This window comes from Stegastes partitus, unplaced genomic scaffold, assembly GCF_000690725.1.
Source record: "Stegastes partitus isolate 25-593 unplaced genomic scaffold, Stegastes_partitus-1.0.2 Scaffold56, whole genome shotgun sequence".
NCBI classification, from domain to species: domain Eukaryota; kingdom Metazoa; phylum Chordata; class Actinopteri; family Pomacentridae; genus Stegastes; species Stegastes partitus.
The window spans coordinates 495,997-514,416 of NW_007577787.1; the positions used below are offsets into that span (position 1 = coordinate 495,997).

General features: G+C 41.7%; 1 protein-coding gene across 1 annotated transcript in view; it reads right to left on the minus strand.

Annotated features, from left to right (window-relative positions):
• anos1 (anosmin 1) overlaps positions 1-10,967 on the minus strand; it is a 42,405-nt gene extending 31,438 nt beyond the window's left edge. The window contains exons 1-2 of the mRNA XM_008275630.1: positions 10,731-10,967; positions 3,598-3,645 (exon numbers count right to left, since the gene is read on the minus strand). Of these exons, the coding sequence (XP_008273852.1) occupies positions 3,598-3,645; positions 10,731-10,940 (258 nt within the window). The 5' untranslated portion in view covers positions 10,941-10,967. The remainder of the gene's footprint in view (positions 1-3,597; positions 3,646-10,730) is intronic.
• Positions 10,968-18,420: the final 7,453 nt, after the last annotated feature.

Below are 18,420 nucleotides of genomic sequence, written 5' to 3' on the forward strand. Positions count from 1 at the left end.
AAGAGAACAACTGATGGGGACGTCTGACCATTTTATTTTGGCGTGAGAAAATGTGTGGGTTGGTAGAGGCGGGAGGAGGACGAGGAGGAGGAGGGGGGGGTTGACAGTGGTCTTTGAAAAGACACTTTTGAATGTGACATAGTAGCATTCCAGCGATTGTTATTCAGGAAAACCGCTCCAAAGCTTCCAACATGTGAAGACGAAGGCGCATGTAATCCAAAAGAGTAAACACTTCTTATTCTTGTGCTGGAATTCGCAGCTTAGGGTGTGACTGATAGGAAAGAGCGCTCAAAAGAGCCACCTGGGACACGTGAGACGTCTCTGAAAGACGTGCACGATTCATTGACGTCAAATGGCGAACAGACAATGTCGTTCTCTGAAGCTTCTGCAAATGTTTGATAAGTAAATGCGCGGCTTGTTCACAGAGAAACGTAAGGCTAAGTCAGTATCTCCCCCGCTCAATGACGGTATATTAATGATTGCAAATCTCCTCGGCTTGATCATCACTCAGCAAGTCATTGAGATATCAGTCTCAATGGAGGAAAGTTCAGGATGAGAGAACATTACGCTGTCTTCCTCAGGAATTAAAAGTGATGGGCACTTTCCAGTGACTCACCGCAGGCCAACTTATCCAGGCGTAATGCGCATGTCCTTTCTTTTCGTCCTTCCCTGAGAGGAGTTTGAGTAATGATGCGCACCACTTTGTTGCAGAGCAGCATTTAGCTGCCTTAAGTCAATCCTAACATTTGATGTGGAGCCTGGATCACACCCAGGGGGAAAGCCAACCCTGCTAATATCAGCTATGCTCCGAACGTGGAAAGCTTCTTGGCTGCTCCCATGCAGACACACAAAATCTATTTTTTTTACCCCAGTAGAAAAAGAGAACACCCTGGGGTTTTTGTTTTTTTTCCTTTTTTTTTTTTCTATTCTCAAAAACTTTCAGGGAACACATCCAAACTTTTCAAGTGGGGAGCTCTAACAGTAAGGAGACAAAATCACAATGGCTCATAGAAACGCCTGCTGTCTGCTTTCCTGGCGTCTCCCCGCTGAATGCAGTTTGTCTGCTGGTCCAGTGTTATGGCATGATAATGACTCCCCCAGCTCTTCAAATGCCACCTCGCTCTGCTCTGGAGAGAGGGCAAGCAGGTTAATTACCATGACAATGGGGGCACTAAGAGCAGGGCCGTCTCTGGACGCCGCACACGAGATGACCGGGATGACTTTCTCATCACAAATGGAAACAGGAGGCTTTGATTTCCTAAAACGCAGACAGATGGACGGGGTCACAGCATCTTTGTCTAAACTATTAGGCAGCCCTTCCACGCATTTTCTTCACAGGCAGGGAGCTCTCAGTGGCTCTTTAACGGAGCTGCTGGGTGGACAGGCCTTCTGCCCTAACGCACTCCCCCGGAGCCGCTGCCTTTGTCTCTCTGTTTGACTGTGTGCTGTTCATGAAGTGAAGAGGCTAATCAGTGGCTGTAGAGCTATTCACAGGGAACCACTGTACAGCATGGGCCCATTTGGTACAATTGTTGGAGTGGCCACAATAGCTCTGTGTTTTGACACACTGCACACAGGCCCTGAGTGTGCACTCGAGTCATTGATGTGGATGTGAAGCGTGGTGATGTTTGCTGCGAAAACATTGACTTCTCGCTGCAAATTAAACTTAAGCACCATGCCCTGGCCTGCATCCTGAACGACTGACTCGAAAAAAACATAGGATACAATAAAATGAATTAAATCTGGAGAGCCCTCGAAACTGGAAAGGCAACGCAGCAGCAGCAGCAACAGCAACACAAGCATATCATTATTTTTAAGGGCTTACATCAAATCTTGCCTCATGTATTTACAACTTACAAGTAGGATAAAGAAGTGCTAACTGGCATGACTGTTATAGCACGGAGAACAAGAAGTCTATTAAAGACTTTTTTGGACATTTGCAGAGTCTCAGCAATGTTAGCTGGTTGATTATGAAAACAGTATGCTGTCCTTAGACTCGCAGCCAGCAAAAGCCCTTTTTCAAACATTAAACTCAGCCGAACGACGGGTGCCAAGAGCTGATGTTGGCTATCGCAGTGGAAAGGAGCGAAACAACTCTCACAGCATTATGGTGAAAACAAAAGAGGTTCGCCTTCTTGACTGCCTGTCACAGAATGTTTAAAGTAAGACAAATGACACATGTTTCTCATCACACATTTTGTTTTAGCGACGATCCGACAAACTTAAGCCGCATCAACAGATTCTTCAGTTACCGCGTCGTGTTTAACGGCATAACTCAGTTACTACTGCAGTGTATTAGCGGAGTTTAACTTGTGATCTGCTTTACAGTTTACACACGAATTAGAACAAACTCATCAATGCGATAGGAAGGCATGTTCTAAGTAAAACAAGATAAATTAGCTTTATATTTGCAGATGTTGTAAAAGGAAGCACAAAGCACAATAGCTCCGCTGTATCCGAGGCAAATGCAAATTACATCGGAAACAATTTGAAATTCAAAAAAGGAGTTTAGAAATCAAACACAAAGGGTGATTTTTGCAAGGCAGTCGCTACTAGACACTGATTGTGATTAATATGAATACTGCATGTGAGGCCACGTTAAGTAAGCATAAATAACTGCAGCCTCTCTGTATTTTAATGAGTTTTCAATTAATCACCATGATTGTAATGATGTGTTTTGCACAAATTTCTCAGCATGCATTCCTCTTTGAGTGCACCAATGTCTGTGGACTTTGAAAAAAAAAACAACAACATATAAATCCACACGAGGACTGCATCTAATTTGTCATCACCTTTGCAATAACCTACTTCCTATATGTTATTTGGAGATGTTTTTATAGCATGAAGGAAAACCAAGAGGAGAGGGAAAAACAGACGCACAGGAAAAGGAAAACTTTCTTCCTGAGAATATGTGTTGCTCTATTTTGAGTCCTAATGGGCTAACAGCGCTGAATCCGGGTGTCACCGTCTCCATGAGGAGATGAGAGCCTTTGACAGCTACAGAAAGCATTGTTGAGATTTCTACTTAGACCGGGGCTCCGCTGGCGCATCCTCCGTCTTATTTCAGCTCCATAGTGTTCCCGGTCTACAGTCTATACAGAACGTCTCCGAGGGCCTTGTCAACAGCTCCGTGAGAGTCTGATAGAATATGTCAGCACTATCTTTTCAGGGGAGCTGTCAACGCCAGCTTTGTATCAACCTTCTTTGGGACAGGGCACAAAACACAAACAAGCCCTGCGGGAGGCATACCATAATGCAACCGACTGACATTCCGAATGGCTGCGGAAAGCAAAAACAATCACGGTTTGCTTTCAAAAAACCGACAGGCGTTTAACCTTTTCGGATCTTGTTCAATTGTGCCCCAATTATAATAGCAAATGAGCATCAATGAAAGCAGAAGCAATCTAAGTAAGCAATAGCTGAAAAGAGTTTTTTTTTTTTCTTCTTGTGATAGTCTATGTCAACAGCTCGTGATTCCTGCAGGCACGACAAAACCAGTCCTGTCGTGACTCGTACACTTTATTTTGTATTATCCTCTGATAATGAGGCATGTATGTGGCATGTGTCTCATTCATGAAAGAAATGTAACCGCACTACCTTGGAGCACTGCTTGTGATTCTGGCACCACACCAACGACCCATTATTCTGTGAAAGAGAGGGAAAAACATCATCAGTCATTAAAGATAGTGCTGAGAACACATTAACAATAATCATCAAATGAACGTGGAGCTTTGACCCTGTTCTCTCTAGTCACAATAGATCTTCTCACTGCTTTACATAAGTCATGGCTTTTTTATTATTATTATTACTACTAACGATAACGCTAACAAGTAGAAAAAAGAAAGAAAAAAAAAGAAAAACAGGCTTTAAATCAGCTTTTGCGTGCTGAGTGCACATAACCCAAGCAGGGAAGTGGGGTCAACGTGCCGAGGCTGGGGCAAAACCTCTGGTCAGTTTCAGCAGAGCACGGTGACCTCAGCTTTTCTGAGGATTTGTTTGATCTCTCAACAGACGTCCCCGAGGTCACTGAGGCAGGAACTGATGTCAGCACTCCTGTGTGGACTGCACATACTGCCAATTTCCTCTAATTGCTGTGGAAGTGCCACCTTCTGCACTCCAACAAGGCAAACATTTGGTCCTAATAGCGCTGTGTATTTATGAAGCTTCGATGTGCAAATATGAAGGATTATCAAGCAGAGGACCCGTGTAGGTAAATGGCTTGGGCAAGTGGTAATTTCCTGTTTTCCTTTCCATTAGGACAAAGAATTACGCTGTTATTCTCTGTAAACATAATCATGTCTGGATGGAAAGTGAAAGGTGCGTGCTTCAGAGAAAATGACCAGTTGAAAGCCACGTTAAAAAAAATTAAATGTTTTCATGTGCTGCGCATCAGAAAATGGGACGTTCAGGTCAGCGCTTGACATTTGCAATAGCTGATTTTCTGCCCTGTTGTAGGCAGCAGAACTATGCAGTAAACACAGCATTCTGACACATTACCCCATTTTTAGGCTGGTATTATGAAACAGTTGCTTATTTCTACATGCAGCAGACACAAAGCATTCATTCAGAGTTGAGTTTTTGGTCTTTTGATGAGTTTAAATTTAATAGCGTCTCTTCCTGTTTACTCTGTTGACATGCTAAGAGAGAGAACAATGCTATGAGAATGGCGAGTGACCCAAAAGAGTAAAAATACAGTTCGTAAAACCAAATGATCAACCTGAAAGATGATTAAAAGTAGCACAGAGAAGACAAGAACTGTGACATCGAGTGGGTTCATCAACATGTTACCACCAAACAGACTGTATTTTTTCAATAGTTTTTTTACAGAAAAAAATAAAACCAGCATGAAACATTTCATTAAATTCTATTGAACTGTATTGTTCCAACACATGGCATCGCTGCAACAGAATGGACGTCATGGAACAACTAAGTATGCACTATGAGCGGATCCAGAGTGGGTTCATAGACATGGAATCCCAAACAAGTCACACATATGATATATGATTTTCTAGATGACAAATTTTGGAGTTGTGGCCATTTAAGTATCCATGCCAGCAGCCTGTTCTTGTCTTTCTCTTGTCATCTGTGGCATTGTGCTATTTGAATAAAGCTGCATTTTAAGGCAGTCTTTTGCGTCACTGGTCAAAGGGGGATCTTTGTCTTTGTATTTGTCATCTTTTCTGACATATTGTCTTTTACAGCCACACCTGACTAGGATGTGGATTAACTCAATGTTCAGGAACTTTTCACCAGCTGAACAACTCACTGTTTGTGAACAACTGGCTTCATTTAATCCTTATCTAAGTGTAACAAACGGAATTAGATTTTAAACTTTTTCTCTACTCTAAGTCAGAAAAGAATATCATTTGCATGCTGTGTTTATGAATGAAGAGTCTGGGTCTGAAAAGCGAAACCAACGCAGATGAGACTTAAACATACATTATTTCAAATGACCAGCAGGGGGCGAATCCTCTGTTTGCAAGATTAAGTCGAGCTCTATGAGAAAATGACCCTACTTTTCTCTTGATTTGTTACCTCACTAAACATTTTCCTAAAGCGCTTATAGCCTTGTTTGCTAGTTTCAAGTGTTATTTAATAAAGCACACTGTTTTGCATTAAAGTTATGCCTTAGAGCGGCGCTACCTTGTGATTGACAAGTCGCTACTGTATCAGCATGAGCGTCTTTGTGTTTTCAATCAGATTAATCCCTTGCTCATTATGTCCGGTTTCAAAAAGCCAAGACGGTGACGGCCAAATGAACAACTCAAGGTGTCAAAATGGTAGCCCATCTTTTATATACAGTTTACGATTACACACAATCATTTGATCTAGTTGCACAGTAATTTTTTGCAGCCTCTTTTCTTTATTCTTTTCTAGGCCTATGAGTAATTGACAAATAATCCACTGAAAATGTTCTCAATGGGGTCTCCAAGTTTCGAGTTACATTAATGGAATTCATTACAGTTAATGACCGGGATCTGGCCTTGAGTTTTGGATGATCCTTGTGCGTCGCTATGAAAGCACTGAAGCAGTGAGATACAGCCAAACTTTAGGGGCGTGCAGGCAAAAGGTCTGCTTAAGTTCAATGTCAAGTTCAAAGTCTTTTCCCACAATGTAATCCAGAAGAAATTTCCCATGAGACATTGAGAGAGAAGTTATCATTAAAGGGTTTAATTTGACATCCAGTACCAGTAAGTGCTGTGCTTTTAGTGTCAAGGATAATGGTCAAAAGGCTTCAAAGGGATCTATGACTGGATGGTCATGTCTACAGAAAATCTCTTCCACAAAAAAACTGCAGATAAGGATGAAAAATATGAGCACTAAGGAGACATGGAATAGTTGTTTAATTTTGTTACCAAATGAAGCAGAAAGGAGAGCTAATTTGGCCGAGGGCTTTCGTGTGCATCAGCAGGTTTTCTGCCCTTTTATGTGAAATATTCTCTGTCTGTTTGGTCAAATGTTGGTTAAAATATGATTTATTCCCAACTATTATATCATGTTGTCCTGTATCATATGATTAAATTCCTTGTGGAGCAACTAAATAAATTTTAAAGAATGATAAACCCCACTGAGCCAAACCTCGTTGGTGGCACCACATAAATAAATCGATGACATTTACACAGGCAGGCAATGCCTGCAGATAATTTATACGGAGTGTCACAACTCCAGACCATGTCCTAAATCATCAATCCTGTTTTTGACACCTTTCTTTGCCCATCCATCAATGGAGACAGGGCCAGATCCACAGAGGAGCTAATTTTGCTGTGTGACAGCATCCCCGTAGCAGAGAAGCTCAGCAGGATGTTGCCCCAGCTGTCCAGGCCTGACCCCACCATTTCAGGGACCAACGGGGGAATAATTATAGGTCAGGACTTCATCCCTCTGACTCACCATGACATTCCTCTGCAGTCTGAACATTATGCAGTGCTGAGGACTGTCAAGGACTCCAGCGAATGAATTCTTTCCAGATATTCTCCTGTGTGACTGGGTCGAGGAGAGGAGGCCAGACAGTGGTCTACAAATGTGTGGCTAAGGTGAACTCTGCTTTCTCGGTGACAGTGGAGTGACTAAAGGAGTCATGTAAACAGAGCATTTATCACACAGATACATTACGGCTGTTGTCAGCTGAGAAGTCAGAGCAGGTGGCCAGGGGCGTGCTGTATTGTCTAGACAACTGAGAGGAACATGGACAAAACGTCTTTTATGTGTGAGGATACCATTCCACCTTTTGAAAATGGAAATCTTTGTTTCCTGAGTGCTGCTGATTTGGATTAAATGGATTTCCGTTTACATTGACGACTTCTTTTCAAATTGCATTTAATCATGCCCGTACGTATTCCAGGATTTAACTGCTGGAAAATACTGCTGGTCTAAGAGACCTTGTACATTTCTAGCCAAGTTAACAGGAGACAGGACTTCAAAGGACAGACTGGTGTCTCTGTCTGTCCTTTGACAGCTCAGGGGTCCTCAGGAATCACCAAAATAACTTCTCCTTGAGGGCACATATGCAGCACTAAAATAAAGGGCCTCAAGATTTAGGCTTTGACTTGAGTGGGTGTGAGGGCTGTGGTCATTCTACCCATTAATTATTCACTTTATATGAATTATTCGACAGACGCTCTGAAAGTGAGCTAATGTGTTCAGCGCACATCCAATGTTAACATAAAAGGGTGTTTCAGAAATCTCAAACAACACTGGTGTAAAGTTGTCTCCACTTAGGAATGAAGGCTATTTGTCAAATGAGGTAGCTGAGGGTGTAGCAGCACTGGGGGCTGAGATTTACAGACAGAACTGTCATGGTTTAAAAGCATTTACAGAGAGGTGAGGCCAAGCTACATAGACCCCTATTCATCCGCTGTCTTCACTAATGAAAAACCCCACACATGAGACGAGCACTGGCTGAGGTCTGATTCCACCGCAGGTTATTTAATATCAAAGGCGAAAACAAGGGGACACGGAAAAACTCCTTTCCAATGTTTTTTCTTCCCCTCGCTTAAAACACAAATCTCTCAAGCAAGATGCTTAGACTTTACTGTGCAGCACATTAGAAATGAATGACTGAATTTAAAATGTTAGGTTTTTATTGCTTTGAATGTAATAACAAGACCTCATGGACACACCTTGTTTTTGGCTTCACAGGTCCCCACATAAATAATCCACTACAAGGCTGATGCTTTCAGAATACATTATTGCACAGGGCTCCCAGTTCGCTCTTAATATTTTAAAGTGTCCGAGGCTAATATTTATGGTTGGGTGTTCCCTTCTGTCTATTGTACAGGGGTGACAAGTTCCCCAAAAGTGGAGTAAAATGTCGATAAATCTGTATTTGGAAATACTATTACATCAATAAATCTACAGCTGCTATAAATCTGACAACCAAAGGACTACCCATGGGTTTCCTAACTCTGCAACTCCATGCTTGTTTCCATTTCACACTAATTCAGAGCTGTGGCAATTAAAACAAAGTCTCTGATTTGTATTCTGATTCGGGCACATAAAAAGGAAAGACGCGTGGGTGTTCTTAACATCTGTAATAACATCTGCGTTCTCCAAGTATTCCAGTGTTCGCAGAATGATCAAATTAAAGCTAATACGAAAAACATTATACATTCCAGCTGCAAAATGTGTCGAGAGGACAAATTGCCTCTTGTACCATAACCAAAATAAGTAGTGGCCCATATAGATTACTAGATATTAAGTAGACACAGTAAAATACGAAGAAACAGTAGGCAAAAAGTCACTGCTTTGACACACAGCCGAGGCGTTTCATTTCCATTAAAATGGAAAGTGTTGTATGTCTTGGTTTTCCTATCGAGTATTAAATGACCCCTGAAGGATGTCCGAGTTGAATTAAGAGGTCTGTCGTCTCAATCACCGGAGTGGAGCTCTGAGCTGCCTGTCGGCCCGCCGCTGTAATAAGATCTGGCAGAGGAAGCAGATCCACCTGTAGGTTGTGCTGACTGAGCATGCTCGGCTGTTGTGGCAACACTACATTAGAGCTTATCACATTTAGCACAATTGGGCGCCAGCGTTTAGCAGGAAGGTGACCTCGGCGGAGCAGCGCCGGTAGCCCGGCTGTGTATCCTGTACATGCCTACGAGGTGTGATGCTGGCATTTATTGGCAGGGCCAGGGGGTAGAGGGCAAGGGGGGTGGAGGTGGGATGGGGTGGGGGGAGAGAGCCATATGTTTTTGCAGCTGACCAGACCCCCCATTCTCACATGAAAGGCCCGTTGAGAACACAAGGCATAAGACAGTCCTCACAGATTATCAACAATTGCCGTCTATTCTTAGACCCACGAGCCCGCTCAAGCAACCTTTGCTTATCACTAACCACAAAAATTGCCTCCCTCTCTCTTTAGACAAATACCTCCCTCTCATTTTCCCCCCTCAGACTCCGGGGCTCTGCACTCAATTATGTTGACTATTAGCTGCTCCTTAGAGGTGAGACTCCATCAGTTATTTGACTTCTTAGCTGGTGACTAATTTCATTTCCCAACTTTGCAAGCCTGGCCTGCAACACACTCTTGGAATCTTCTCAAAACAAATCCCAGACCTGACTTGCCAAGTTTTCACTTTAAGAAACACTGGTTTCAATCTGTGTTTTTTGGATGCACAGCACTGCTATTTTCTATCCTCGCAGGATGTTCATTGCAGTTGAGTGCATTCATCCTGCAGCCCAGTTGTATATTATCCCTTAATAAAGTTGCTCGAATTAACCGCAGCGGGTCCACGTCCCAGAGACCTGCACTGAGAGCTACTACACTAAATCAATAGGTGCTTTCAAAGTTAAATTAATTGGTAACAAAGACACAAGCTATGCTCTCCGCTCATTCATTAGACCTAATTACAAATTTCGCCTGCTCCACCATGTTTCCTGACAATCATCCAGATTGTTAGGAAACACTGTGGAGCAGGCTGAATTTAAATAATAATTGATAACTGAATTAGGGTTTCTTTAATGCACCTTGAAAGAGAGACAAGCCTTGTAAATGCAAATGAAGTGAGCATAAAGGCAGTCAGCAGATAGATAGCTGGTGAAAAGGAGCAGAGGGGAGAAGGATCAGTGACCGGCTCTTTACTCCAGAGTCCTGGGAGAAGAACAGTGTGTCCAGTGGAGGGTGAAAAACAACTTCTGACACCACAAACTGAATCATCCAAAAACCTACAGCTAATTTATGGTCGCTTCCAAGCAGGTCTGCATCACTACATTGCTTTGTGGGGACACCAGAGTAGAAAAAAAAAAAAAATCCCCACTCTGTGAGGTAGGAGCAGCCAGCACATTTGTATTGAGAGAAGTGGTATCTCATTTTCCAGTAATTAGCAAGTAATGAATGGAAACTGGCTCCACTGAGAGGCATTCATCATCTCTAAGACCCAAAAACCCTGCAATGTGTTAATTAGGAGAAGATATATTTTTTTAAAAGTGTCCCACTCCTGCACACCAGATTGTGCAACTTTGCAAGCAACTCAAACTATCATATTGTGGTGCAACTGGTGCTGCAATTACGCTTGACAGGAGGTGAATGCTCTTAAATTGCGGGAGAAAACAAAACTAATGAAGTCTACAGCTCCATTAGTGACCTGCTCCTCTCATCTCACAATGGGGCTCCAGAGAAACAGGTTTGACTTACAGTGGCAAGCATCGACGAGCACGTTCCCATTCATTAGGAAAAAAATAAATAAATAACAGCATCTTTTTTTTTTTTCTTGATTTCTTGTTGCTCGTACCTGAGAGTGCTTGAAAAAAGCAGAGATGCGAGTGATGTGCAGACTGAGGCATCTCGAGGCGCATCTTGCTCGATAAATGCTGGCAGTGAAGAAAGAGTCGTCCTGCTTCCTCGCGCACACACTTCCCGGGCTCGTTAACGCCGTAATCCACAAACACAGGGTCACACACACGTTCAGGCTCCTGGAAAACATTGTCCCGCTGCTGTGCATTTAATCCCTCCGCGGATCGGACAACACTGCGTGCAGGCTCCGGCGAAGAAACTAAAGAAACTTCAATTATACACTGGGGAGGAGTCACGGAGCTGCATGCGCCCTGCGATTGGACGATCCCGCCGTGACTGACAGGCACGAGGAGCGTTGAAGCAGGTAGACTGTGCTGCATAGTCCTGCGCTGTGTTCAAAACATGGGGCTGTCTGGTCAATGAGCAGGGCCTGCGAGGGAGGATCTGAATGGAAATCATGATCTGTTATTACAACTTGCAATGCAGTGCAGTAAAAAATAGAAAGAAATTAGTGTGATCCTCGCAGTAAACAACAACAACAACAAACACACAGCTGCAATGGAGCATATAGTGATTTTATTCCTGGGTGCTGCTTGGTTCTCTCTCTATTTTCTAATATGTTTCTGTATCATCCAAACATATAACCAGTAACTGGAACCAGTTTCCCAACCTTAGATGTCACAGATCTAAAGTCTAATGTTTTTTATATCCTCAGCAGGACCCATTAACTATCAAAAGTTGGCAACATAACTGGGTTCAGCTTCACAAACGCTGGTTACTTTAGTTCTTAAGTCTGACATTGACATCCTCAGTAGGACTCCTTTGCCACAAAAGCATTCTACAATACAACATGTGCAATAAGGCTTTTTTTTCCACCCACAAAAAATAAGCATCTGAGTGCCAGTCACACCATGCAGCACAATGTTCCTCCTTGAAGACTTTCAAGGATATTTAAATTAGAAAGTTTGGCAAAGAATCTAACAATGCAACAAAACAATGACAAAGGACAATTAAGGTCGCTTTTCAGCATGGCTCACAAAACTGTTTCCCTTCTCACTGTTTCACAATCGTATCTGCAAACCGCAAATTACATGAGTCATGCGTTCCCTCTTTTCGTCAGTAGGTGTCACTGACTGTTACCATGGAAACGTGTCTGAGGTCTAGGTTAGCATAGGTGCCCGTCGCACAGCAAACTTTGTACGCTTGAAATGAGTCATTCTTTATCTTTCTAAAACTGCCGAACTTGCAAGAGACTAATCTAAGAGCAAATTTTACACCGATTTGACACTAGAGATATCCTATAGAATAGAATAGAATAGAATAGAATAGAATAGAATAGAATAGAATAGAATAGAATGCTTTATAGTGTATATATATGGAACTGGGCCCTGATCTGATTCTATTTTCTACGAGGAAAACTAACATTACAAGCAGTATGCGACTTCATACGGCAACACAATTTAAAAAACTGCAGTTTTGAGTTTTACATCCATAAAAGAGATTAAATGGAGAGTGGTTGAAAGTGAAGCCTGATGGGTCAGTATGGGGATCCTTCATCCTCCCTGAGGCAACTCAGTCGCATCGTTTGACATTTATAGACACCCAAGTCATTAAAACTCCACACTTTCAGTTTGTAACGTTGGTTTTCTGTTATGACCTTAAAATCTGAAAGCCGAGATAACCATGATCGACATAACCAGGAATTATTTACTTCAGATTGACAGGCTGCAGATTGACAGGCTGCAGAAGACATATGGTTGTTTTCACAGACCCACTCAATGTGACAACTGAGCTTTATGTGTAACATGGGTGGTAGATAAACACACAAAGTTTAACGAGAAGTAAATTAACATTCTTAGATATTTTACCAAAAAAAATGCTTCAGCAAACATTTAAAATGAAGATTGTGTGGTTATCTATTTGTTTACTTCCCTCAAATGCATGTATTAAATCATTTTTGGCAGCTCCATCCTCAGACAAACATCATGTACAAAGGAAAACCAGATACACACCTGTCTATGCTTATATCCGCAGAGGAGTTCGACCTACTGCCATCTACTGATGATACAACTCATCTGAAATGTGGCGTAGACAGATTTTCTCTATCAACCCCTCACATATGGCATACGAGATGCTTGCCAACATCCCAGGGAAGCCCTTTCCCTACAGCTCTCGCCTCCCAGTTTCACAGTAGCTTGGAAAAACAATTCTACATGGAAAACTATTAAAACCATCCTGACTGAATTCCTCACGATGGACTCCCAACTTCTGGCATCATTTCATTGCCCAAGGTATGGAGAAATTATGACATGTAGGAAAAGCTTGAAATCCTTGCTATTTATTGGAGTTAAGGAGTGAGTATTTAATTAGAAAGTTCCCTCAAGGGTTTACAAGACACTCCTGCTTTTGTCAGCTCCTGGAGTACTTTCCTGAACCCCATTACAGCAGCAGCATAATGAAGTTTTATAGGTGTTGCTCTTAAACTGTATGCAGAGTGGGAGTGAACACACACTCGCACACCATCATTAGATTTGGCTTAAGTCGCCATCTTGCCTTGGGCCCATTTTGCATTGAGCCGAATAGTTGGACCTGAATGTCTCTCCGCTGAAATGGTAATATGTCCGTATTAACACATCCTAAATAGCAGACACTGTCTCTAGCTATGACGGAGATGGTGAAATCAAACTCAAAACACAATTCCCATCAGATACAAATTCCCTTGTCATTGATAAAAACACAACGTTCTGTTCAGTGAGAGTAAGCAGAGTGTTGAGGACACTGGCCTGTTCTTTGGAAATGATTCTTTGTATCATACAAATCAACTCACAGCTCTCTAATGATAAGATGGATCATTTCCCTGGTGGTCTCAGACATACAATGCAACTTGGGGTGAGAGATCCCTTGCCACTCTTAAAATATTTAAACGCGGATGTCTGTGTACCTTAAAAACAGTATAATGGCTTAATTTGTTGGCTTATTATAGCCATGTGTGGTGAGGGTTTTTATAGTGTGCAGTGAAGGAAACACACTGTCTGTGTGCGGTCCTGATGTCTCCTGCAGCCTGTGGGACACGTATCTCTCCGACGCCATGCTCTCATTGACTGGGAAAAGCCTCCTCCTGTTGTGAACTCAGACTATAAACCAAGTTAAAGAGGGCATGGTTGTCTGACTGGATTTCATCTCTAACTTATGTCACAGCATTTTTCGACACACCTATATTTACAATGAGTCTCCATTAGCAACATGTGTTGACCTCTATAAATAGACCGGAATGAAACGCTGGCTTATGAGTCAATCAGTCAATAAAACATACAGGATACACAACATACAATGCAGCAGCGCTGTGCCTATTTTTTTCCATCAAGGTGCAAAGTTACAGATAATAAACCACTATTTGAACTCAAACCACTTGCCAAAATCTGCTTGTTAAATTCATGTTCCCAGTCATCCCCCACTGACCCGACCGCTGCCTTTAATGAAAGATACTCAACTTTAAAGGCTCCTTCTGTCCTGTCTCCAAAAATAACATCAACATTATCGGTGCTCAGGAGCCAATCAATACCCCACAGCTCAGCGTTAACCAGGATTTACTTTTGGGTCCCATAGGATTATCATATAACGTGATTCCCCTTCTTTCTTTGTGGCTTTTTGTTCAAGAACACCCTTGGTAACACTGGAGCCTCTCTGCTCCCTCTGCAGACATTATCCTGACAGACGACTGGACATGCTGGTGTGACAAGGGACCGGCTGCAGTCCCAGAGCTGAAAAAAAAAACCTGAGGGTTTCTGTTACTTGATCCCACTAAAACATCTCAAAAGATAACACACCAGTATCAGTTTTCAGCCTGCATACTCCTGACAAAGAAGGTGCGTGACGATCAAACACTTGTGCATCTTTGATGCCTAAAATGTGCAGGTGGACCCATAGTTCACGTCTTTGATGAGGGGCCACGCGGATCAGAGGGGACCACCGGCTTTTGTTGTGAACGCAAGCAAACAAAAGAGAAGGAGATTAGTTCAGATTAAGGCAGCATTTGAACATGAAGTGCAATAATGCTGGAGATGTTAGCATGCATTAAAATCAATTTTGACTGTGTGTCTTTGAATTAAATAGCAAACCTTCTTCCATCATCTAGGAGTATTGTTAACTGGTTTTATTCACAGGAAGAAGCAGCAGTAGTCTGTTTTTAAAAGGGGCACACAGGTTAAATAGGAAAATAGATATTTCTAGTTGTGTTGCCGATGTGAGATCATATCTAATCAAACATAGAAGACTTCGTATTAATGATAGCCAAAGCTATGAGTCAATTTGTTTGTTTTTATCACGGACGAATCTGCAAAGCCATAAATTACCATGAATCAATGTTTTAACTGATTCTAATTCTAAGAAAACTGGAAATTCAGCAGCCAGCACTAATAAAAAACAGCGACAATGTCTATCCCCCACAGCAATGACATCATTGCAGCAGATAATATCTACAATATAATCTATCAGGAAGCGACAACTCTCACGTATAGCGGCTGATTAAACACCTTCATCACATGCCAGGTTAAGCAACACATCATTATTCTTGATGTAGGCCAGAAAAAAAAATCTATTTTAACAATTCATTTGGTTTATCGATGGCCCTGTTTTCTTTTAACATGTCAAATAACATGTTATAGCAACACACAGTATCACAGCCATCTCACAGTTTATTAATTCAGGGTCTATTGTATGCATGTCACTTCATTTGAGACAACTGGAGCGTGTTAATTTGCATGGAAAGCAAGTATTTAATTCCACTTGTCGATTTTTTTTCACTGAATATCAATACGATATGTAATTTAAAAGCCAGGTTGTGCGCTTCTTTTGCAAATGAGAGAGGAGCTGCTATTGATTTACAGTATTTGGACATGCAATCCATAAATCGCCTCTGACCCTGAATCATTCTGCGATACTGCATGCTAATATTCTTTCAGGTGAATCATGAGGGGATGTCTTGACACTAATAAAATATATGATGTGGAATTTTTTTTTTCTTTAAATAGACTGTCTCGGTGAATAAAAAAAGAAAAGAAAAAAGAACTCTAACTGTACAGTCACCCTTTTGTCTATTCATTGGTGTGTTCACAAGAATTTCTAACATTCCCTGTGAAAATATTTATCTTGTGTATGAGGTTGGAAAACCCTCGTTGGCGTGGAGGATTTCTAAATAAAAGCCTGCATGAAATGTTTTTCCTTCTTTGACCACATCCCAAAACAATGCAGCGTTGTGAAATCAAGGAGGGGGATGATAGTCCAGTACAAGCTGTTATTCACACATAAACCACCCACTCGGAGCTACAGTTACACTTTGGGCTCAGTTTAGACAGTGATGGTTGACTGACAGCTGAGTATCCCTCGGTGGTTGTTAGCAGGTTGGGTAATAATAACTGCACCAAATGGTTCCGGTGTTTATTTTCAGACTGGATATAATAAATAGACTAAGAGGACACGAGGAGGACACAGTCATGAAACAGCATTGACTTAAACTCTTGTTATCCAAATGAGGGACATCTTGATGTTTATATGCAGGTGTTGTACCATGTTTGTACCACTAGATGGCAATGTGTCCACAGACAAATCTCAGGCCCAGACTGGTGCTTTGAGACCTCTCTGGCTTTCTCTTTTTCTCACAATATTTTCCAGGAGATGATCCAGCGTTAATATCCAACAATGAAGAATTTATCAGGGGGGGATTTTGTTCTCTTGTCTGAGGCAAACAATTATCAGATATGATGGGAAATGGAACACATTTTGAAACTCAATGTAATCTCTCTTTCTCTGTATCTGTCACACACACACGCATGCATGCACATATGCTAATACATTCACTTGTTTTTTTTTTACACACAACTATTACATAGTGTAGTTGGATTTATCAAAGTTCTATAACCTAATTTGGTAGGGAAATGTTAACAGATGGCAATGCACTCTGCATCATTTTCTTTTACATATGAGTTCACGAGACGCTTGACAACTCCATATGAATAACTTGAATCAGGATGTGTGATAACTCCTTCCTGTCTGTTATACAATCTCAATCAGTCTCAGCCATCATGTAAATCTCTCTGCATCTCATTCTGATCATCGCTTACTTCCACAGAGAACAGCAACCATGACAGACATATTCAACTGTAATCTCCTAAACCTGTAGGTCAGGAGAATAATTATGTAGCGTGACAAGTCACAATGCTCTGTTGGGTGAGTGGTAGCTCATTACACACTATTATGTTGCTATGACAAAGTAGGAGGCTGAACCCAGTGATACACTGCACAGCAGACATGCCCATTCCCGAGCTTCTAGGCTAACAATGCAGTGTCCCTGGGAGAACACTTCTCCAGTGAGATACTTCTGGCAAGATATCAGACAATAGGAGTCTTTTATAATGCTCTCAGGTTGTACACTGAAAGCTAACCCAGTGCTAGATTATAAAAGAGGATCACCAACTTGGTTTCTAGACGTCAGTATGAAGTAGCTAAACAACAACTTCAAATAATATAGGAAATAACATAGCATTTGTTTTAGGTGCGGGCATATTTGAGTTACTTAAATGGTCCATTTTGATTGATAGGCATCTTGCCTATGCACAAAAAACCAAAAAAAAACCTCTGGCTTCTGAGACTGACATGTGCATAAACATTCCAAATTCCTCTGAGTACAAAAGTTGGACATATGCTTATCGCTTTCTTTCAGAGAGTTACATCAGAAGATTGATGTGACGCTCATGTGTGCATGCTGAACATAAAGCTGGAGCCAGGAGGCAGTTAGCATTAGCTTAGCATAGTGACAGTAATTGAGAGAAACAGCTCATACATAAACAATGTTATATATTAGTGGTTGCATCAGTGCAAACACCAAAATGTATACACAACAGTTTACCGTTGGTGTGAGCTGTTGCTAGGCAACAGGACGAGACACTAGGAAGTTAGAGGTTCTTGCAATGCCACATTTTTGCACTATAACTGATTATGCATTAAACATATGAGATATCATGTGTTAATTAGAGAGCAGTAGAGGTGATGATAGGCTGATTTCGTTAACTCTGGACAGAGCCAGGCTAGGTGTGAGCCCTGTTTCCAATATCACACCAAGATAACTTGGTGATACGTGTCTCAGACTCAGAGTGGTATCTCATCTACCTTTTAGAAAAGAAGCACATTATAAGTATAATTTAGAAACATATGCTTTGCTTGTTTGTTGAAGGGCCAGAAGCATTTGTCTGACTGTAACAAGTAATAACTAAAACTTAAATCAGCAGTGCAACTGAGGAACAAAATCACATTGTATCTTCTCAGCAATTTACAGCTTAAATGGGAATTTCCAAAAGGTTTAAGTGCCACTGTAAGAAGAAAGCATTGTAAAGTCATTGACTGCTATTGTGCCAGAGGGGGAGGAAAGGAAAGGCGAGTCTGTTGGTTGCCCAGGTCACCAACCCTTGACCTCTGTCCTCGACCCCTTGAATCTCTGACATCTGTCTGCTTTCCCGCCTTCTCTGCCTCCCCCACCCTCTATTTTGCCAAAGGAATTTGATTATAGCTGGGGAAGGAATGTGACTTCCTAAAGTAGCGCAAATGTTTCCGTTAAACACTCAGATGCTCTTGTGAAAATGATCATGATTCAGGGAACAAGTGTGACATATAAACAGCATGTTTGCAGCAGCTCT